The sequence below is a fragment of the Notolabrus celidotus genome, chromosome 20 (assembly GCF_009762535.1).
Source record: "Notolabrus celidotus isolate fNotCel1 chromosome 20, fNotCel1.pri, whole genome shotgun sequence".
NCBI lineage: Eukaryota > Metazoa > Chordata > Actinopteri > Labriformes > Labridae > Notolabrus > Notolabrus celidotus.
Genome location: NC_048291.1, coordinates 7,905,976 through 7,923,919, shown reverse-complemented (window position 1 = coordinate 7,923,919; position 17,944 = coordinate 7,905,976). Strand labels below are relative to the sequence as shown.

The 17,944-nt window shown below is 38.7% G+C and overlaps 1 protein-coding gene across 1 annotated transcript; it reads left to right on the top strand.

The window, feature by feature from the left end:
• Positions 1-1,362: 1,362 nt before the first annotated feature.
• On the top strand, positions 1,363-17,934 carry slc6a16a (solute carrier family 6 member 16a). The gene is made up of 12 exons (XM_034711975.1): positions 1,363-1,616; positions 7,123-7,339; positions 8,265-8,422; positions 10,184-10,310; positions 10,393-10,568; positions 10,756-10,866; positions 11,054-11,295; positions 12,264-12,456; positions 14,321-14,522; positions 14,795-14,954; positions 15,071-15,233; positions 16,815-17,934. Exons 1-12 carry the CDS (start codon positions 1,614-1,616, stop codon positions 17,157-17,159), a joined length of 2,097 nt encoding a protein of 698 aa, XP_034567866.1. The 5' UTR covers positions 1,363-1,613; the 3' UTR covers positions 17,160-17,934.
• Positions 17,935-17,944: the final 10 nt, after the last annotated feature.

Here is a 17,944-nt window from a genome sequence, read left to right as displayed (position 1 = left end):
GCATTCAATGTTTAATGCTGCACATACACTAGCTGATACACTAATAAGTTGATATTGGGCCTACATCTGGGAAAAAAGAAAAAACAATTTATTTCTCTAAAACATGATTAAGACTTTTCCTTCACTTTTTAGGACGTCTATTGACATCTTTTGTGACATGAATGATAGAGTTAACTATGCAACAACAAATATCACACATGGTGCCAACTTTGCATCGACATTAGCTGGACAGCTGTTACATTGGGATTATACTTATTAAATTTATATTAATAAGTGCATATAATGTATGGGAGACTGGGGACATTTGCAACAGGTCACAGAAAATGCTAAACAGATAACACTCTTTCTGCACATGCTCAATTCCAACCACCAGGATGACAAAAGACAGGATGATTTGCTGCTTGCTGAATTACTAGGAATAAAAATAATAATAAAGAAACATTTTAGACAGTTTAGTGTTTCAAATTTGAAGATTATGTGGTGAGCAAATAACTTGTACTATACTATCTCTCCACAAATAAATTCCACTTTTATGTTAGTGTAAAATGATGCACATATCTACACAGTGTGAATCCTAAGAGATCAAATTAAATATTTTAAAATGCATGAGGTGAAATTTAATATGCAATAAGATAACTCAAATTGTCTGAATAAATAAAAAAACATTCAGAATTCCATTCTGGAATTTCTCTCCGGCTCCGTGAGATGTGTGTCCCATGTGGGGAATTGTCATATTATCACAGCATCAGGTGTGGCTGAATCTGATTGAAAGTAAACTTTAGGTTTTTAGAGTTTTATTTTATTTCATGAGGTTAGATTATACCAAATAATGCCCCCTTGTTGTTCTTCAACAAATCACTTGGCTTCAAATAATCTTGTTTAAAGAGGTGGACAGTCTGAAGGTCAATATTGTGCAGTTTCATTTGGTTGTTTTACACAATTATTTAAAAAATATATATATATTGATATGTAGCTTAGAATTGAGTCAGTTAACCAGAATAGTTTTAAGCATATATATTTTGTTTAATGTAAATAAACCAGTTTTATAGCAGCAATGTTATATTTTGTAGGGTTGGCTGTGGTGATGGGGCCCACTGAGATATCCTTTCAGGAGGCCCAGAATTCCTGGCGACGGCCCTGGTACTACGTACAGAAATGGTTTCTTGTAAAATCCATATATAAATCAAAGCACAGGTATACTCGGGTGATTTCAAACTTCCTACCACAGAAGCACACGTTTGTTTAAACCTGCAGGCTTCACACATTCACACTCTCTCAGCTGTGTCTGTATGTGTCTGTCTGTCAGTCTCCCTGTATCTGTGTTCTTGGGTTGTCCAGCCCCCCTGGACGTTTTGGGGACGGTCCGTTCAGCCCCCTCCGCCCTCTCATTGGTTTCAGCTGCACCAACTTCTCCTTCATGACTTCTTGGGTTGGCGACGGCAGAGCTCGTTCCAACTCCAGAAACGTGTCCAGAAGCTGTCAAACTAATCGGTAGAGAGTTTTCTCCCCAGGAAAAAGATCCGTCTTATTAGGAAAATTGAAAACTAGTTAAGTCGCAGAGGGGCGAACAGAGAGAACAGCAGGGCTGCTGGAAACTGAACTCTGCTGTCAGCATGGTATGTCCACAACACAGCGTCCTCCTGCTTTGACACTTTATTAACATGGCTGCATGGGTCTAAATACTAAAATATAATCCTTTTAATATCGCATCGTCCATTTATTTAATTGCTGTTTTTCTTGTGGGGGGTTATGGACTTATATGTTGTATAATTTTACGTCACTAAGTAAATATCTTTGTTATTTAAGCAGTCAAAGGCTTTACGGCTGTAGTTTGCCACTGGATAATCTCCTCTGTGCAGCTGATACTCTTAACATGTGTTCACAGGAGCAAGTCCTGCTGCTCAATATGTTTAAGGACAGATAGATCCCACACCCCACAACTATCAGTACATCTGCAGGAAGGTCACTGTAAGACATGTGGATACTAACATATATACTGTACAACTGCACAGAACAGACTGTGGCCAAATATTTAACATTTAAGGACTTATTCTCTTTATTAGGTGTTCTGAGTATAAACAGAGCAATGCACAATACACAGAAAGAAGTCAGAACCTGAGCTCAATCTTTTTTCTAAATACAGCATGATGGGATGCATGATGTTTTATTGGTGTCATGTGAGGCAATAAGAAAAACTTTGTTTTTTGTAAAATTAGAAAGTGTGTTTATGATTGATGGCTGCACAGGTTATGTAATAGTGTGTGTGTGTGTGTGTGTGTGTGTGTGTGTGTGTGTGTGTGTGTGTGTGTGTGTGTGTGTGTGTGTGTGTGTGTGCGCGCGCGGCATGTGTGATATATGTGTTTTCTGTGTGTACATGGTGTTCGCCGGTGTCCCTTTATTTAATGTGGGCAGATCTCTGATAAGCTGATCACCTCAGAGCTGCTGAATGACATCATGTAATAAACCGTGCTTCAATTTACTCTGCAGCTCAGATGGATGTGTTACAGAAATGAAGTAGGGTCTTGTTTTGGTGGGTTGCCAGATAGCCTCTTACAGAAAAAAAATGTCCTCGGCTCCTTTTCAAACATGACACCGACATGTTAAAGTACGTTTGTGAAAGGGACTTTATTCTGGCTGTTTATTGAAGTTTGTAGTAACTGCAAGCAGGAACAGGACTGGGTCATGTTTTCTAAAAGATCCTTGACAACATATGTAAACACATAAAACAGTTCTTTATATGCTGTATGTGTGTGACTGTGAATTCAAACACTTAAATTAGGCAGATGCAAGTAAGGAGCAGCAACTTCAAAAACACAAATATGGCATGTCCCAAATTCTCTCATAAGCAACTCAGAGAGAGAGAGAGAGAGAGAGAGAGAGAGAGAGAGAGAGAGAGAGAGAGAGAGAGAGAGAGAGAGAAATAAACAATCAATAATCAATCAATCAATCTGTATTTGTACAATCTGTATAAGGAAAAAATGAATGCATTTTCATACAATGCAAATACACAATATATGTTTCATGGAGAGGAAGATATGATGACTAGTTGCCTAGTAATGGTGCAAATAGTCAAACTTCACAGGCATGTTATCAACAGGCTTTATTGGAATGTAAATGTACATAAATGTGTTTTTTTGAATGATGACAATCCGGAATGAAAACAAGCCGAAAAGAAATAAGGGTAACTATTTTTAAAATGTAAGGAGTAGAAAATACAGATAATTGCGTGAAAATGTAAGGAGTAGAAGTAAAAAGTCGGCTGAAGAATAATTACTCCAGTAAAGTATAGAAACCCCAAATTTCTATTTGAGTAAGGTAACGAAGTATTACTTTGTTACTTGACACCTCTGCTGTCCAGCTAGATTAAGGCTTCATATCAGCTGCAGAGAAAACCCGAATGTGGTCTGAGGAGCCTGCGCTTTTTTTCTAAGGAACATTTATTAGCTGACATGTACATAGGTATACTGTTTGAAAATAGAGATAAGGATCTTTGTAAACTGTAATCTCTTTTAAGGCATTGTTCTCACTTAGTCAGAGGAGCGTTAAGAAATAACTTGATGGTGCTTTTAGAGGTCACTCAGGGTCTTTTTTTGTGCAACTCTGCACTCCATCACTCCTCTACATGTTCATATTATAGTCTAATGCAGTCTTAGACAGATTTCCAACATGAATTGTAACCGTACTGCAGTACTTTGAAGTGCACATTTTGAATTTAGCTTTAACTGCACACCCTAAAGATCAAAATCTCTCATCATTCTGACCGTAGTTACTCATAATTGACATGGTAAAATGAGTGTGTACTCACAATACAAAAGCATGGCTATATTTACTGTGTAAATACAGAGATTAAATATGACTCCTTATCTTATCAAGAGGAGTCTGTAAGTCATAGATTACAGAATGCAACAAACAACATTAATTCACAATGAAAGATTTATTTTTGCTGTAACAGTCGCAGCACAAGTCACTGATAAACATGTATAAAGAGAAAGTAGTAAGTATTAGATTTGAGGGATGACAGTCTGGGAGCTTTTGAATGATGGTGACCTCTCTGAGTTCTTACTACAGTTTGACAGTAACTCCAAAATACCGCTGGCATCCAGTCTAACTACGTTTTCTCAAATTGGAATCCAATCATTCATCTAAAATGATCTTCACACATAAAGATAATAAAGATATTTGAGAGATTGGTCAGTGTGTTGACCACTGTTGCATGCCTAGCTGCATTTATTCTACTAAGACTTACTTAGTACAGAGGTATGGCTCTCTGTTTACCAACTGTACCCAGAGATAGATTGTGGCTGACCAATTGGCACAAATGTATAACTGTATAAATAAATGTATAAATGTATAAATGTATGTGTGTGTGTGTGTGTGTGTGTGTGTGTGTGTGTGTGTGTGTGTGTGTGTGTGTGTGTGTGTGTGTGTGTGTGTGTGTGTGTGTGTGTGTGTGTGTGTGTGTGTGTGCGTGTGTGCGTGTTGGGCAGGGAGCCCTTGGGGTAAGAAGTTAAATTGGGGTTATCTAAGTATAGAAACCTAAAAATACTGTAGTACCTTCGCTGAAGACTGTAGCGTGGCACAGGAAGCGTATGGTTTATTTCCACCTCTGTGTTTGAAGTTGGATATATAGTAAATATTTTTGTTTGGAAGAAGACAGCCTCTTTTTTTTATAGCAATGTACAAATGAGTTCATATCAGTTTTTCGGCAGACTAAAAGTTGACCTCACACAGGATTTAACTTTCTCTACATTTGTCTACAAGCTCACAGATGTGATAGCTATGCTTTCTCAGAATGGTCATCTTGAGGAAACCTGTGCCTACTTCCATCAGTTAGTGGATCAATGTCCATAAAGTCAGAGGGCAGTCAATGATATAAAATGAGAAAGCAGCAAAATTGAGAAGCACTTTCCAGCTAATCTTTGTTTTCTTAATCCCAAATACCTTGATCATGAAACTGTTGATTAGATAGACATTTTTCCAATTACTGATTAATCAAACATCTTATTGTCAGATGTAATTTTTCATAATAAACCAAAGCCTGTTTGGGTCCTTGATATTTTAGTCTTCAGAATGTTGAAATAAACTATAATAGCCTTTCCCCAGCCTATTACAACTGTGACCACTGCATGGTCCACTCATACACCTCAGCACCGCCCATAGTGTGAACCAATGTGAACCTAACACCTCCCCAAGGGTTCCCCCACCCACTCCCACCACATGTCACCCAAGACTCTTCCAACTTCACCCGAGGTCTGCCTACTGGCTGACTGCTCTTTCCACGTCCCCTCCTCTCTATGTTGTGTGCATGCATATTTTTGTCACTCTCTCGCACTCCTCTATGCATGTGTATTTTTTTTTTTCTTGAAATCACCTGACTGATCTGGACATGTGTCTTGCCCAGCCTTCTCTGGATCTTACACCTCTGTAATTTTCCATTCACATCAGCTGATACCAGCAGTGACACAATAAATCACCCAGCTAGGTCATGTCAGAACGCTAGTTTGACTTCTGTTGAGCCATTTTGGAACTTGCACACTCTTTTGAGTGTCTGTAGTTTGTGATGCTGTCAAGTCAGAGATGGTCTGATGTTTTTTTGCACCAAGAATAACATTGCTCTTTATTGAAAATCTGGGTTACTCTGCTTTTTTTCTTTAAATGCAGAAGAATTCAGATTTTGAATTTTAGGGAGTGCATATAAACTGAATTTTAAGTTATGTGTTTTGAGTGTTGTTTATTAGATTTTTGTCACAGTTGACTCTGCACTAGCCATGACTACTAGTAGTATTAGCCAGTATGAAAACAGGTATCGCTTTTAAGAGTTATTTTATAGTGACAGAGCAGCAATATGAATTGTTGCGTTTGTATTAGTTGTAGTAACGTAACACTAATCTTAGTTAGGGATTCACTGATCCTACTTTTTAGGTCCAGATACCAATACCTGGGCTTTGCTATATGTCTATCGGTAACCGATACGATTCCGGTATTGATTTAACAATTTCTATTCCTTAATGTGAGGATAAAACTAAGAATCATGTTTTGGCAACTTTAGGCTTTTCTGACTTGGAAAACCACAAAAGAAGCGTGACATATTCCTGAACCGTGGAGTCTCTGTAGTTATCCTCCATCATGCTCTGCCGGGCAAAAATGCACAGACTGGCTGGCGACGCACATGGCTGTTGTAAACACAGAAAAGCATAGAACTGAGATGAATAGATCTGCCATATGGATCTGCACTATATATCGGCCCCTTGTCACCGATATCCGATCTAGCTTTTTGAGGCCGATCTGGCCGATATCCGATACCAGGATCGGATCGGTGCATCCCTAATCTTCTCAGCTGTTTGAGAGTGAAGGTAAAAATAAAATGAAGAAGTGTAAGTGTGACACATTAATCAATCCTGTGTACATATTTGTGTGTAGACTGTTTAAACTAAGAGTCTGTGTTTATAATAAAACGACAATGCAAAGGTAACTACAGAATGAATCAACCGTAGCTATTATCAGGGGCAGCCTTTCACTCCATGTAAACATCAGAATAATTATCTTGGACTTATATATTTCAGTTCACAGAGTGCTGACCTCCTCTGGGAGACTCACTTATCCACATGGACCATGTCCACCGATAGTTTATTTTTAAAATTGGACTGCTGCATGAGTTGCAGCACATATGTGTTAAAGCTGTGTTTACACATGTCAGGCAAGAGGTGGAGAGCAGAGTTCAGAATATACATTTTCCTTCCCTCCTCTCAGCTCTCAGTGGTCTTTATTCTACCCCCTCTGACACTGGACACCTTGCATATTGTTATAGACGCTGTGGTCCCTGATAAACGATAGGTTCAACTCGGTGGGTATATGGTATGTGAAAGAGACATTCAAGGCAGTCAAACACATGTCCCTGTATGTTTGTGATCCTCCTGAAACCGGATTCACACCGTACTCAATTTTTCTGTGCACGTGTGGGTGTAAACATTTTCTCTACACACATGACTCTTCTCAGAGTAACATGCCAAGCAGGTCATATTTGACATATCTGAACTGTTCCATGTCAAGAAGAAGAAGCTTTGGTTAACTCATTTTCTCTTGAATTCATCATCTTACTTATTTTTCTTTGTTTATGAAAAGACGGAGAAACCGCCACTGGACAGCAACGAAGACAGAGCCTGGCTTGGCGAGGGCCAGTCTGAAACTCAGCTCGCAGCTGTGAATGGGGCAGACGGAGGCGATGAAGATCGGCCAGCATGGGACTCTAAGATCCAGTATGTGTTAGCCCAGGTGGGGTTCAGCGTGGGCTTAGGGAATGTGTGGAGGTTCCCCTATCTCTGCCATCAAAATGGAGGAGGTGAGTGTCAAAAGAGTTTTAGGTTGAATTATGATCAAGCTTCTTCACACTAGAAGCTGTCGACTTTTTAACCTTCCTGTTACCCTCAAATTTACTAACATCTTTTATCCTTGGGGTCAATTTGACCCCAGCAGTTTAAACCTCCAGAAACTGATTGTTACCCAGGTTTATGTGTCAGGTACTTTGTGTTTCTTTGTTGACTACCTAAATGGCCCTTTAGATAAAATATGTTTCAAGCATAAACACTATTTAAAGCATTTAGAAGGAAAACAGAATATCAAACTACTGCGAGTCTGTCATGCTCTCGTCGGCCCTGCCTTGTTTCTATGTTATCAAAACGTATGACACAGGACACATCATTTAATGTCTTCAGAGACATGGTGGCTGGAAATATTAAATCTCAATCTGAAGGTTGGCGGTTCGATCCCAGCTCCTGCAGTCACATGCGGAAGTGTCCTTGGTTGTAGTGACCTCAATATCATCCAAAACAACCAAAACAAATGTTTGTAAAATGTTGATATTACTAATGTTATATACAGCTAGAACAGCCTGGGGTCAAATTGACCCCAAGGAACGCCAATGCGTAATTTTTTTTTACATGAAATTAGATCATATCAACATTTTAATTTTACGTTTTCCCAGTTGTCCCCATTAAATTAGAAAAAGTCATGAAATATGAAGCCAAAAAAATGATGATGGTCATTAATTTAAAGACATTAAATATTGAATGGGGTCCAATTGTCCCCAAGGATAATAGGAGGGTTAAATGGTCACTTAGATGACTCAGGACTCATAACGTAAGCTGCACAACAAACATGCAGGGGTTTAAAAAATCAGTGGAGGGATGTACAAAGTGAAGTAAGTTAAACACGTGTGTCTGTGTAACAACTTGTCCTGTTTTTGAATCTTCCCTCTCTCCATGTAGGGGCCTTCATGCTGCTGTATGTTTTCCTCCTTCTGATTGTGGGAGTTCCTCTGTTTTTTATGGAGCTGGCAGCTGGCCAGAGTATTCGCCAGGGAAGCATCGGTGTTTGGAAACACATCTCTCCAAAGCTGGCCGGGATCGGCTACTCTAGCTGTATGGTGAGGGTTTAATTTCTGGGGAATTTCTGGGGAATTTTTGTTCTCTGGGTTTTGGGATCAAACTGTTCATGTATGTCCAAAGAGTTGAACTTAAAGTTGAAGGATAGTTTAGGCACATAGAGCAAAAGGGAGGAAGAAGCTAAAACAATCTTTCTGCTTATTTTCTTCTAAGTTTCTAAACTTAGAAAGCTCTTTAAAGAAAAAAAGGTTGTTTTCTCACACACGTCAGCAGAACGGTCGCCCATAACTCACAGTATCCCAGTGAGACTGCTGTGGTTTGCTGTTGCTGCTTTTTCATGTTTGAGATTAAAAGATAAGACAATCATTACTACTTTTATATCAAGTGCTACAATAAAAACATGTGTAAGTTTTTATGTTTTCCTTCACCTGCCTCACCAAAAAGCGTATCTCTAAAAGTCTACCGCATTACACCGTTAACTATCTGAACAACTGTTTTATGACTGGCCACACTGTGTTTAGTTAAGACAGGCCGATGATGACATCTTGCCATTACAGGCTGTAACGTGAGAGAGGCAGCGCGTGTAGTGCCGGCAGTTTGTTGTGTAATAGTTTTTCGACGGCAGGGACAAGGCAAACTCAGAGTGGACAAGAACTTTCTGTCCACATACAGCGAACAGATGTACACTTGTGCTTTTGGACGCCCCTGCTTTTTTTTTTTTTTTTTTAGACATGTTTCTTTTCCCAAAGGCCTCATTTCTCTCCTACACCCTGTTAATGACTGTGTCTCAATTTGTTATGGCTACACTTTAAGCAACACATTCCCCCATACAGCTTTACATTGTCAACACCTTACGCATAAGTAAACAGTGTTTCAGTTCTATGCGCATTCATTTCTAAAAATCTGTCTTCAGTCATTTTGTGTGTGCTGTTCTCCCCGCTGACCTTGAAGGAACTTTTGACTATGTAAACAGCATACAGTTCAGCACATACCACATCCTTTCTATGTACCTATATCAAGGATTAAAGGACTTACGTCTCAGCAGGATGCAGAAAACCTCGTCCATGCATTTATCTTTAGCAGACTAGACTACTGTAACGGTGTCTTTACAGGATTCCCTAAAAAGTCCATCAGACGCCTGCAGCTCATACAGAATGCTGCTGCTCGAGTCCTAACAAGGACCAAAAAAGTAGACCACATCACTCCAGTTCTTAGATCCCTACACTGGCTTCCTCTGTCAGAGACTAGACTTTAAAATCCTGCTGATGGTTTATAAAGCACTGAATGGTTTAGGCCCAAAATACATTGCTGATCTGCTGCTACTTTATGAACCACCTCGACTTCTGAGGTCATCAGGTACTGGTCTGCTTTCAGTCCCATGAGTCAGAACGAAATATGGTGAAGCAGTGTTTAGTCATTATGCAACACATATCTGGAACACACTCCCTGAAAGCTGTAGGTCCGCTCCAACTCTCACCTCTTTTAAATCAAAGACTAAGACTTTTTTATTTGACACTGCCTTCCTATCTTAGCTTATTTCAGCTCGCTTTAAATGCAAATTTCAATGTAATTTTTAATATATTTCTAATTTTCCTTTTCTTTTCTGTTTTATTATATTTGTCATTTTAATTGTGCTTGTTTATGCTTGTCTGAATGTTTCCAGTGCTTTTAATCTTTTAATGTAAAGCACATTGAGTTGCCCTCATGTATGAAATGCGCTATACAAATAAAGCTGCCTTGCATTGCCTTACATTTAAAGTAATCTATGAAGTAAATGGTTCTTAAACCCTTTCTTCTTCTAGGTCTGTTTTTACGTGGCTCTGTACTACAATGTTATCATTGCTTGGAGCTTGTTCTACATGGGTAACTCTTTTCAGTACCCTCTGCCGTGGGAGCAGTGTCCTATTGATGTAGCCACCAACGCCACAGGTACTGACACAGCTGAGACCAAAACAAGATAATGTGAAGACGAGAGATAGCCCACCTAAACTTGTTTGTCCTTAATCAACAGTGAAAGAATGTGCAAATTCCTCCCCGACGTCATACTTCTGGTTTCGTAAAGCGCTAAACATTACAAATTCCATCAAGGAATCAGGAGAGTTTAACCCCATCATGACCGGGTGCTTACTGGCTGCCTGGGCCATTGTGTCCCTGGCTATGATCAAGGGCATCAAGTCCTCTGCAAAGGTGAGGTCTACTCTACTTCTTTTTCTAAGCTAATCATGGGACGATATGTGAAGACCGTAAGAGAGAGGCATTTATCAACCCTTTAACTAACTCTGTGAAAATTGGCACATTTCCCAAAATATCAAACCTTTCTTTTAAAGAGTATCAGGCACAGAAATCATTCACAGTTTCTTTCTCCAAACTTTAGGTGATGTACTTTTCTTCAGTCTTTCCCTACGTGGTGCTCATTATTTTCCTCATCAGAGGGTTGATGTTGGACGGTGCGATGGATGGAATCACCTACATGTTTTATCCTAAAGTAAGAACAGGTTTCATCATATTTATCATATTTATGCCGCCCTATTTACCTCTTTCTGCATGTCTTCCTTTATATTTATTTTAACTAATGTGAACGATATTTGCAGAGTAATAAGAACTTAGAGAACATTTTGTTTCGCATCATTTACACAGACTGAATGAGACTTTACTTTGTGGTGTTTTTTCAGCTGGAGATCTGGGGTAGTGTGCAGGTGTGGCGGCAGGCTGCTACACAGGTGTTCTTTGCCCTCGGACTGGGCTATGGCTCTGTTATTGCGTATTCTTCCTACAACCCAGTCCACAACAACTGCCACAGGGATGCTCTGATGGTCTCTGGCATCAATTTCATGACGTCCGTGCTGGCCTCGCTTGTGGTTTTCGTCGTGCTGGGTTTCCGTGCCAAGAACATTGCTATGCGCTGTGTGGCTGAGTACGGTTGTGTGCATGTGTGTGCATAAATATTAGTACTGGCACTGATATTATTGGTCTATTACCAACTACATACTTTCTAAATCAGGCATATATGAAAGCACATACACTTTTAATTGTAACACATTAAATGAACACTACTCTCAAACACCATAGGCAAGGAAAGTTTATTTATAAAGCACCGTTCATACCAAGAGCAATTCAAAGTGCTTTACAGAGTTAAAAACAAAAACCAGGACAGTAACAATCAACAAAAACATACAGCAAACACTTCAAATATTTACATTTTATATGCGGATAGTTATGTTTGATCTACTCTCTCTCTGTGTACTTATGTAACTTAACGTGTACATAGTAAACAGTGTTGGGTCTTATTATTTATTTAAATCAGGAGAGATTATTCTAAATAATCAGCCCCCTTCGCTGCTCTGAAGTCCGTAACTTGCAGAGTCTTACTGTCCCGCCGGACACAGAATCACAACTGATCTTGTCTTAACCGAAATGAACCTTTAATCACTTGATTCATCTCAGAACTTCTTCCCAAGGATTAAGACTCACACATTGAATCTTTTCTGTGTCGAGTCGCAGCCCAAAGCTGGCTCACCTCTTGACACTCCTGCAGGATGCAGTGTGCCCAACATTTATTGTAGATCCAATATCAGGTTAATTCCATACCTTGTCAGAAAATATCCAATTTAAAATACGACATTAAACAAACATAAGCATGAAACATAAAATATTTTAAAATCTAAGTTCAAGAAAGAAAGAAAGAAAGTAAAATTAGTTACAAAACTTCATTAAAACTCAGTTTTTCAAAATAAATTAACCTTAACCTTTAGGTAAGTGACCTATCACAGCACAACCTGAAGCAAGTTAACTCCTGTTCTTAACAATGAACCTCATTATTAGAGCAACTCACTTTTACAGCACGTCGTATCTCTTATACCTTCTTATTTATATTTTGTGCAGAAATCTCGGTCTTCTAAACGTCATGATGACTCAGGAATCAAACCAGCCCTTGGTCAAACTAGGTTGGCCTTGGATCAACACAACAGATCACAGCTCCATGCCTCTGGATGCTTACAGGGAGTGGTACAGCCAGCACAGCTCCGTGATGGGTCCAAACATCACTGACTGCAGTCTGGAGGAGGAGATGAATAAGGTATCTTTGAAATACAGTTTTGTAAACTCTTGTTATAAAACAGTTATCCAGACAAATCATGATATGTTTCACAAATAATAAGAAACAGAAAGATCATCTCTTGTGGAGGATGGTTAATGAGGGATACGTCAGAGGGCAGGGATAGTGTCTTTGCTTAATCGAAGTAGAGCTAGTCATATTAAAGGCACAATAAAGAGTTTTTCACCAGTTGAGAAACAGACTGAAACCAACACTGATGCCTCTTTATGACCTTCAAAATCAAACAAAACCATAAACAACATCACTGATACCTCCTCTGTTGTCATGTTTGATTCCTTAAACCACTCAGAGGGGGTTGGTGTCAGACCACATGATCGACATTTGGCTTTAGAAACATCCTTTTTCGTCTGTTTTCATGGCAAAAAATCACATTGTGTGATAAATCTGGCTGTTAAAAGACAGCAGGGTGAGGTTTTTGTTGAAAAACGAGAGACGAGGTATCACTTTGTCCACAATGGGGTGCCAAAATTGATATAAATCAAAAGTTCCTTACAGCAGCTTTAAGTAACTTCTATATTACATACACTAGTATTGTCTGAATTTCATACCTCTAAACAGTTTTCTAAAGGTCACATTTTTGAGATAAGTGTTACCACAGGTTGCTGTAAGAGACGGTGGACACTACCTCCCTTTAAAAACACAACAACAGGGAGATGAACATTGCAATAACAATAGTAAGTAGGAGGAGTGTGCAGTTCCCAGGACCCCTGAGGAGTCTGTGATGTACTGTAAAGCATCCAGCTGGCAAGAGGAAGAAAACATATGGGACACTAGATATAGTAGTTTTTAGGCGAGATGGAATCAAGCTGTGAAAGAGGAGTGAAAGGAGACACTAAAGAAACAGAAGGGGTACCAAAAGTCATATTATCTAAGAGTGGTTATATTTTTTTTGAAAAGTGTGTTACGCTGCAAGACAGGAGGCATGGGAGGAGTGTCTTCTATACATCTGCCAGATACAGGATGTGTGTTTTTATCTCCCTTTAATGTAAAATGTTTCTGACTTCTTAACTGGGAGCCGGATGATGAAGAAGAAGTGACTTAACCCTCCTGTTATGTTCCTTTCTCCGGAACAGCAATAATGTTCCTGGGTCAATTTGACCCGGGGCATATTCAATTATCCAAAAGTGTCAAAACCACAAAAATCCCAATGAACATTTTTCATAATCTATTCCTTAACTCCATTACTAACCATTTGAATCCAGATTTAATCCATTGGTTTTCTTTAATTCACAGATCATGGTTTAATGAGGATAACTCACTCGTTTTTCATTCAAATTAATGTTAAAACTTTTTTTTTCAGTGTACATTGGAAAGCCCTAAATCAAAATACGATAGTCTTACATGACATGGATTATTGTTTGTTTTATTTTACATTTTGAATTAATTTTTTTTATGAAGTGATGTTGATAAATTAGCAAGAGACACCTCATTTGTCACATACAGCCCAGATTTTTATGCTGTATTAAGCTGGTTTGGAAGGCATATATTACCTACGATGGAAGGAACCTCTGAATGCCACTGGCCTTTCATACACTGTGACATTTGAAATGGGAAATAATACTTTTAACAATTTTTTTTTTTTTTTGGAACTTTAAAATGGGTAAATTTGACCCGCAATATAACAGGAGAGTCAAGTCAGATAAAGTAGCACAGAGGATATGAGGCCAATTCAACTTCTACACCTGTGCTTTGTGTGTGGTGTTGTCTCCTGCAGCTGACGGAAAGCGTTAATGTTTGCGATCTTCAAATCTATGACTATTTGCAGAATTCATTGTTCAGATTTCAACCCTCTGTTCTTTCTGTCTTCTCTTTTGTGCGGTCACAGGGGGTTGAGGGCACAGGCCTGGCATTCATAGCGTTCACCGAGGTGATGGCCCTCTTCCCTGCCAGCCCCTTCTGGTCCACTCTGTTTTTCCTGATGTTGCTCAACCTGGGGCTCAGCACCATGTTTGGGACCATGCAGGGAATCCTCACTCCTCTCATGGATAATTTTAGTGTCTTGGGCCGCCACCGGACTCTACTCACTGGTAACAGGCTTTTGTCCAGGAAAATATTATTAAATGACAAAAAAAGAGGAAAAAAAGGGTTGAGCAGGCCTTTTTGGATGTTAAAACATGAAGATCTTTTCATATTAAAAAAACAAAATACTCAATCAAGTAAAAATGTGTTTGCAGTTAAACAAAATGTTATTTCTTGAAAGGTTTTGACAGTACAGTAGTTTAATTTATCAGGTATTCATAGTAAGCTTTGCTTGTTCAGAATGTTTCTCTCTCTGCCTTCCCTCTTGTTCATCTATCAGTATCCAGCTGTGCTTTGGGCTTCATATTTGGACTGCTCTTCACGCAGCGCTCTGGCAACTATTTTGTGACAATGTTTGATGACTACTCTGCAACTCTACCACTAGTCATTGTAGTCATCTTTGAGACCATCAGTGTGGCCTGGGTTTATGGAACAGATCGGTAAGAAACCAATATTTCTAACATTTTTTTCTATTTATCATTTAATGTATATATATATATATATATATGTATTTATGTTTTTAAGTATCTCATATAGAAGTATTCCTTCACTGCAGGTTCCTCGATGATATTGAAGTTATGCTCAACTGGCGCCCTCCAGTGGTGTACAAATATCTTTGGAAGTATGTGTGCTTGCTGGCGATGGTTGGTCTTCTGGCTGCCAGTTTGATACGTATGGTCATCAAAAGACCCACATACACGGCCTGGAACCAAAGCACAGTGAGATACCACCATCCGACCTTCACAGAATGATTGCATCTAGAAATGGCTTGTAATGGTTTACACTACATGAGACATAAACACTGACATATCTCTTGATATATTTGTTCCCCAAGCTGCGCTCATTAACTTCAACAAGAAATAGTTCAAGCTGTTAAAAAATATGTAGATCAATAAATCAATCAGTCATCCAATCAATCAATCAATCAATCAATCATCCAATCAATCAATCAATCAATCAATCAAGCTTTATTTATATAGCACCTTTCATACAAATGAAATGCAACCCAGAGTGGTTTACAGTGATTGAAAACAACAAAGAAGCAGAAATAAAATAATGGCAAGACATTAAAAAACAAAATGGATTTTAAAATAGAGAGTAATGCACACCAACTACAATAAAATATGTGCAATTAAAATAAGTTGAAGCATCAAAACTAATATTAAGAATATAAATAGTTTAAATAAATACATTTAAAAAGGGTTGGATAAGAGTCAAAAATAAAACTAAGAATACAAATTTCAATAAAACTAAGTAGATAAATAAAAATACATAAATGAATGAATAAATATATAAAAATAAAATAAGATAAACAGTTATAATTAGTAAAATAATAAAGCAACATTGAAAACAATATAACAGTAGAAAGTAAATAATAAAATTGTTAAACCCTATAAAAGCCAGACTGAATAAATATGTTTTTTGTTTACGTATCAGCTCCTCTCAGATCCTCCGGCAGGCTGTTCCATCATCTAGGAGCGTAGTGGTTGAAATCAGTGTCACCAAATGTTTTTGTTCTCCTCTGAGGAACAGCTAAAAGAGAGGATCTGAGAGGCCTTCCTGGTTTATACATTAAAAGCATCTCTGAGATGTAGTAACATCATTTTAAAATCAATACGAAAAGAAACAGGCAGCCAATGTAAAGACTTTACAATAGGCGTAATGTGTTCTCTCCTTCTGGTCTTCGTTAAAACTCTAGCTGCTGCATTTTGTATTAATCTCAGTTTGTTTATTGTGTTCTTTGGAAGACCAGTAAGGAGAGCATGACAGTAGTCTAGCCTACTGGTTATAAAAGCGTGCATTAGTCTCTCTGTGTTGCTCAGAGAGAGAAACGGCCTCACTCTAGAAAGTTCTTTAAATGATAAAAAGCTGTTTTGGTGATAAAACGAACATGTAGCTTAAAAATTTAAATCAGAGTAAATTAAAACACCTAAGTTTCTTGCTTCTTGGCTTGGATTAAGTCCATGAACATTCAGTGTGGAGGCCAGTTTGTCTCACTGAGCCTTTGACCAGATGATAAGTATACGTCTGTTTTGTCCTGGTTGAGCTGTAAAAAGTTATGTGACATCCAGGCTTTAATATCTAAAATGCAGTTAAAAAGTTAATATGATTAGTTAATATTTTTTCACTGTACTTAAAGCCTGCTTGATATTGTCATTAGTGTTTTTCTCTCTACAACTTTTTATAATTATTAAAACACATGTAAGGTATAAGTCACATGCACTGTGATGGTTGAGTCTTGAGCAGCATTGTTCAGCCTTAGTGTCTCTCTGACCTCCTTTGTCTCTTGCTTTCTTCAGGCCTCTGAGATGACCCTTGAGTACCCAGGCTGGGCCCTGGCTATGATAGTCATGCTCATACTCTTAGCCAGCTTGCCTGTGCCTATCGGCTACATCGTCTCAATGCTGAAAAGCCGCAGCGGGCATAACATTGGCTCTGATGAGGGAGGCAGCCCGGAGGTGCACCGTGAGCTGTACACCAAATGCAGCTCCATGGAGCAGCTGGATTCCAACTCCCACCACAGAGCCCCCTCTGAGGAAGACGAGGCCCTGCCCAGGCCTGCCTTCCTGCCCCTGGGTCATGAACTGTACCAGCTCCTTCCTCAGCTGGAGGATGAGGATGAGGAGGAAGATACAGGGGTGTGAGCATGGCTGTTGGTGAAAAGAGTAAATGTTTGAGTATTCAGAAAGTATTAGAACACAACCCTGTTGAAAGAGGAGAGGGTGGTCTAAAGAGAGTTCTTCTCAATCTGATGAAGAGTCTCTGGGCTACACCCATCCACCATGATCAGCAGGCTCTATGTTGTTGACAAAATAACTATTTATACATCATGTATATAGAAAATTAAATCAAAAGCATTTTAGATTTTGTAAGTTCTACAACTACAACTCCTCCTTGTTACTTTCATTCATTTCCTGAAACCCTCACAAGAAACGGAAACACTCCCAAACTAATGAAAAAGGAGAAGCTGCTATATTTTGTGAAGAAAACAAACATGTTCATTTTTTAGTGTGGGGTTAACCAGCCCCCCCAGCATGTCCAGTTAGGTTTATCTTTTGTCTATGTGCTCCCCTTATATCATGTGGAATCCCTACCATGGCAGGTGAAATGAGTAAGGCAGGGACACACAAAACTATGCTTTATGAAGAGTATTTCTAGGTAAACTGTGATGAATTTGCATGTGCGTGTATTTTTGTGTGTTTGTGCGTGTATTTAAGCATTTGTTTTCTCTTTTTTATGTGAAACAGTTTTAATGTGAAATGACAGATGTCAGTAAAATAACTTTATTTGCATTATATTTGTAATATTTTACCTCATAAGACCACAGCAATGTTTTTACTCATGCTGACGAAGCACTCAGTGAAGCAGTATTGTACTGTAATAGGTGAGGATTTAAATAAACCTCTAGATGGCAGCAAACTGACTGGAT

What these genes read in the sequence shown, in the direction of transcription:
- slc6a16a (XM_034711975.1), top strand. An exon ending in GCATCAAGTCCTCTGCAAAG is followed by an intron (nt 10,569 to 10,755) that starts GTGAGGTCTACT and finishes TCCAAACTTTAG; the next exon opens with GTGATGTACTTTTCTTCAGT. An exon ending in TGGAGGAGGAGATGAATAAG is followed by an intron (nt 12,457 to 14,320) that starts GTATCTTTGAAA and finishes GTGCGGTCACAG; the next exon opens with GGGGTTGAGGGCACAGGCCT.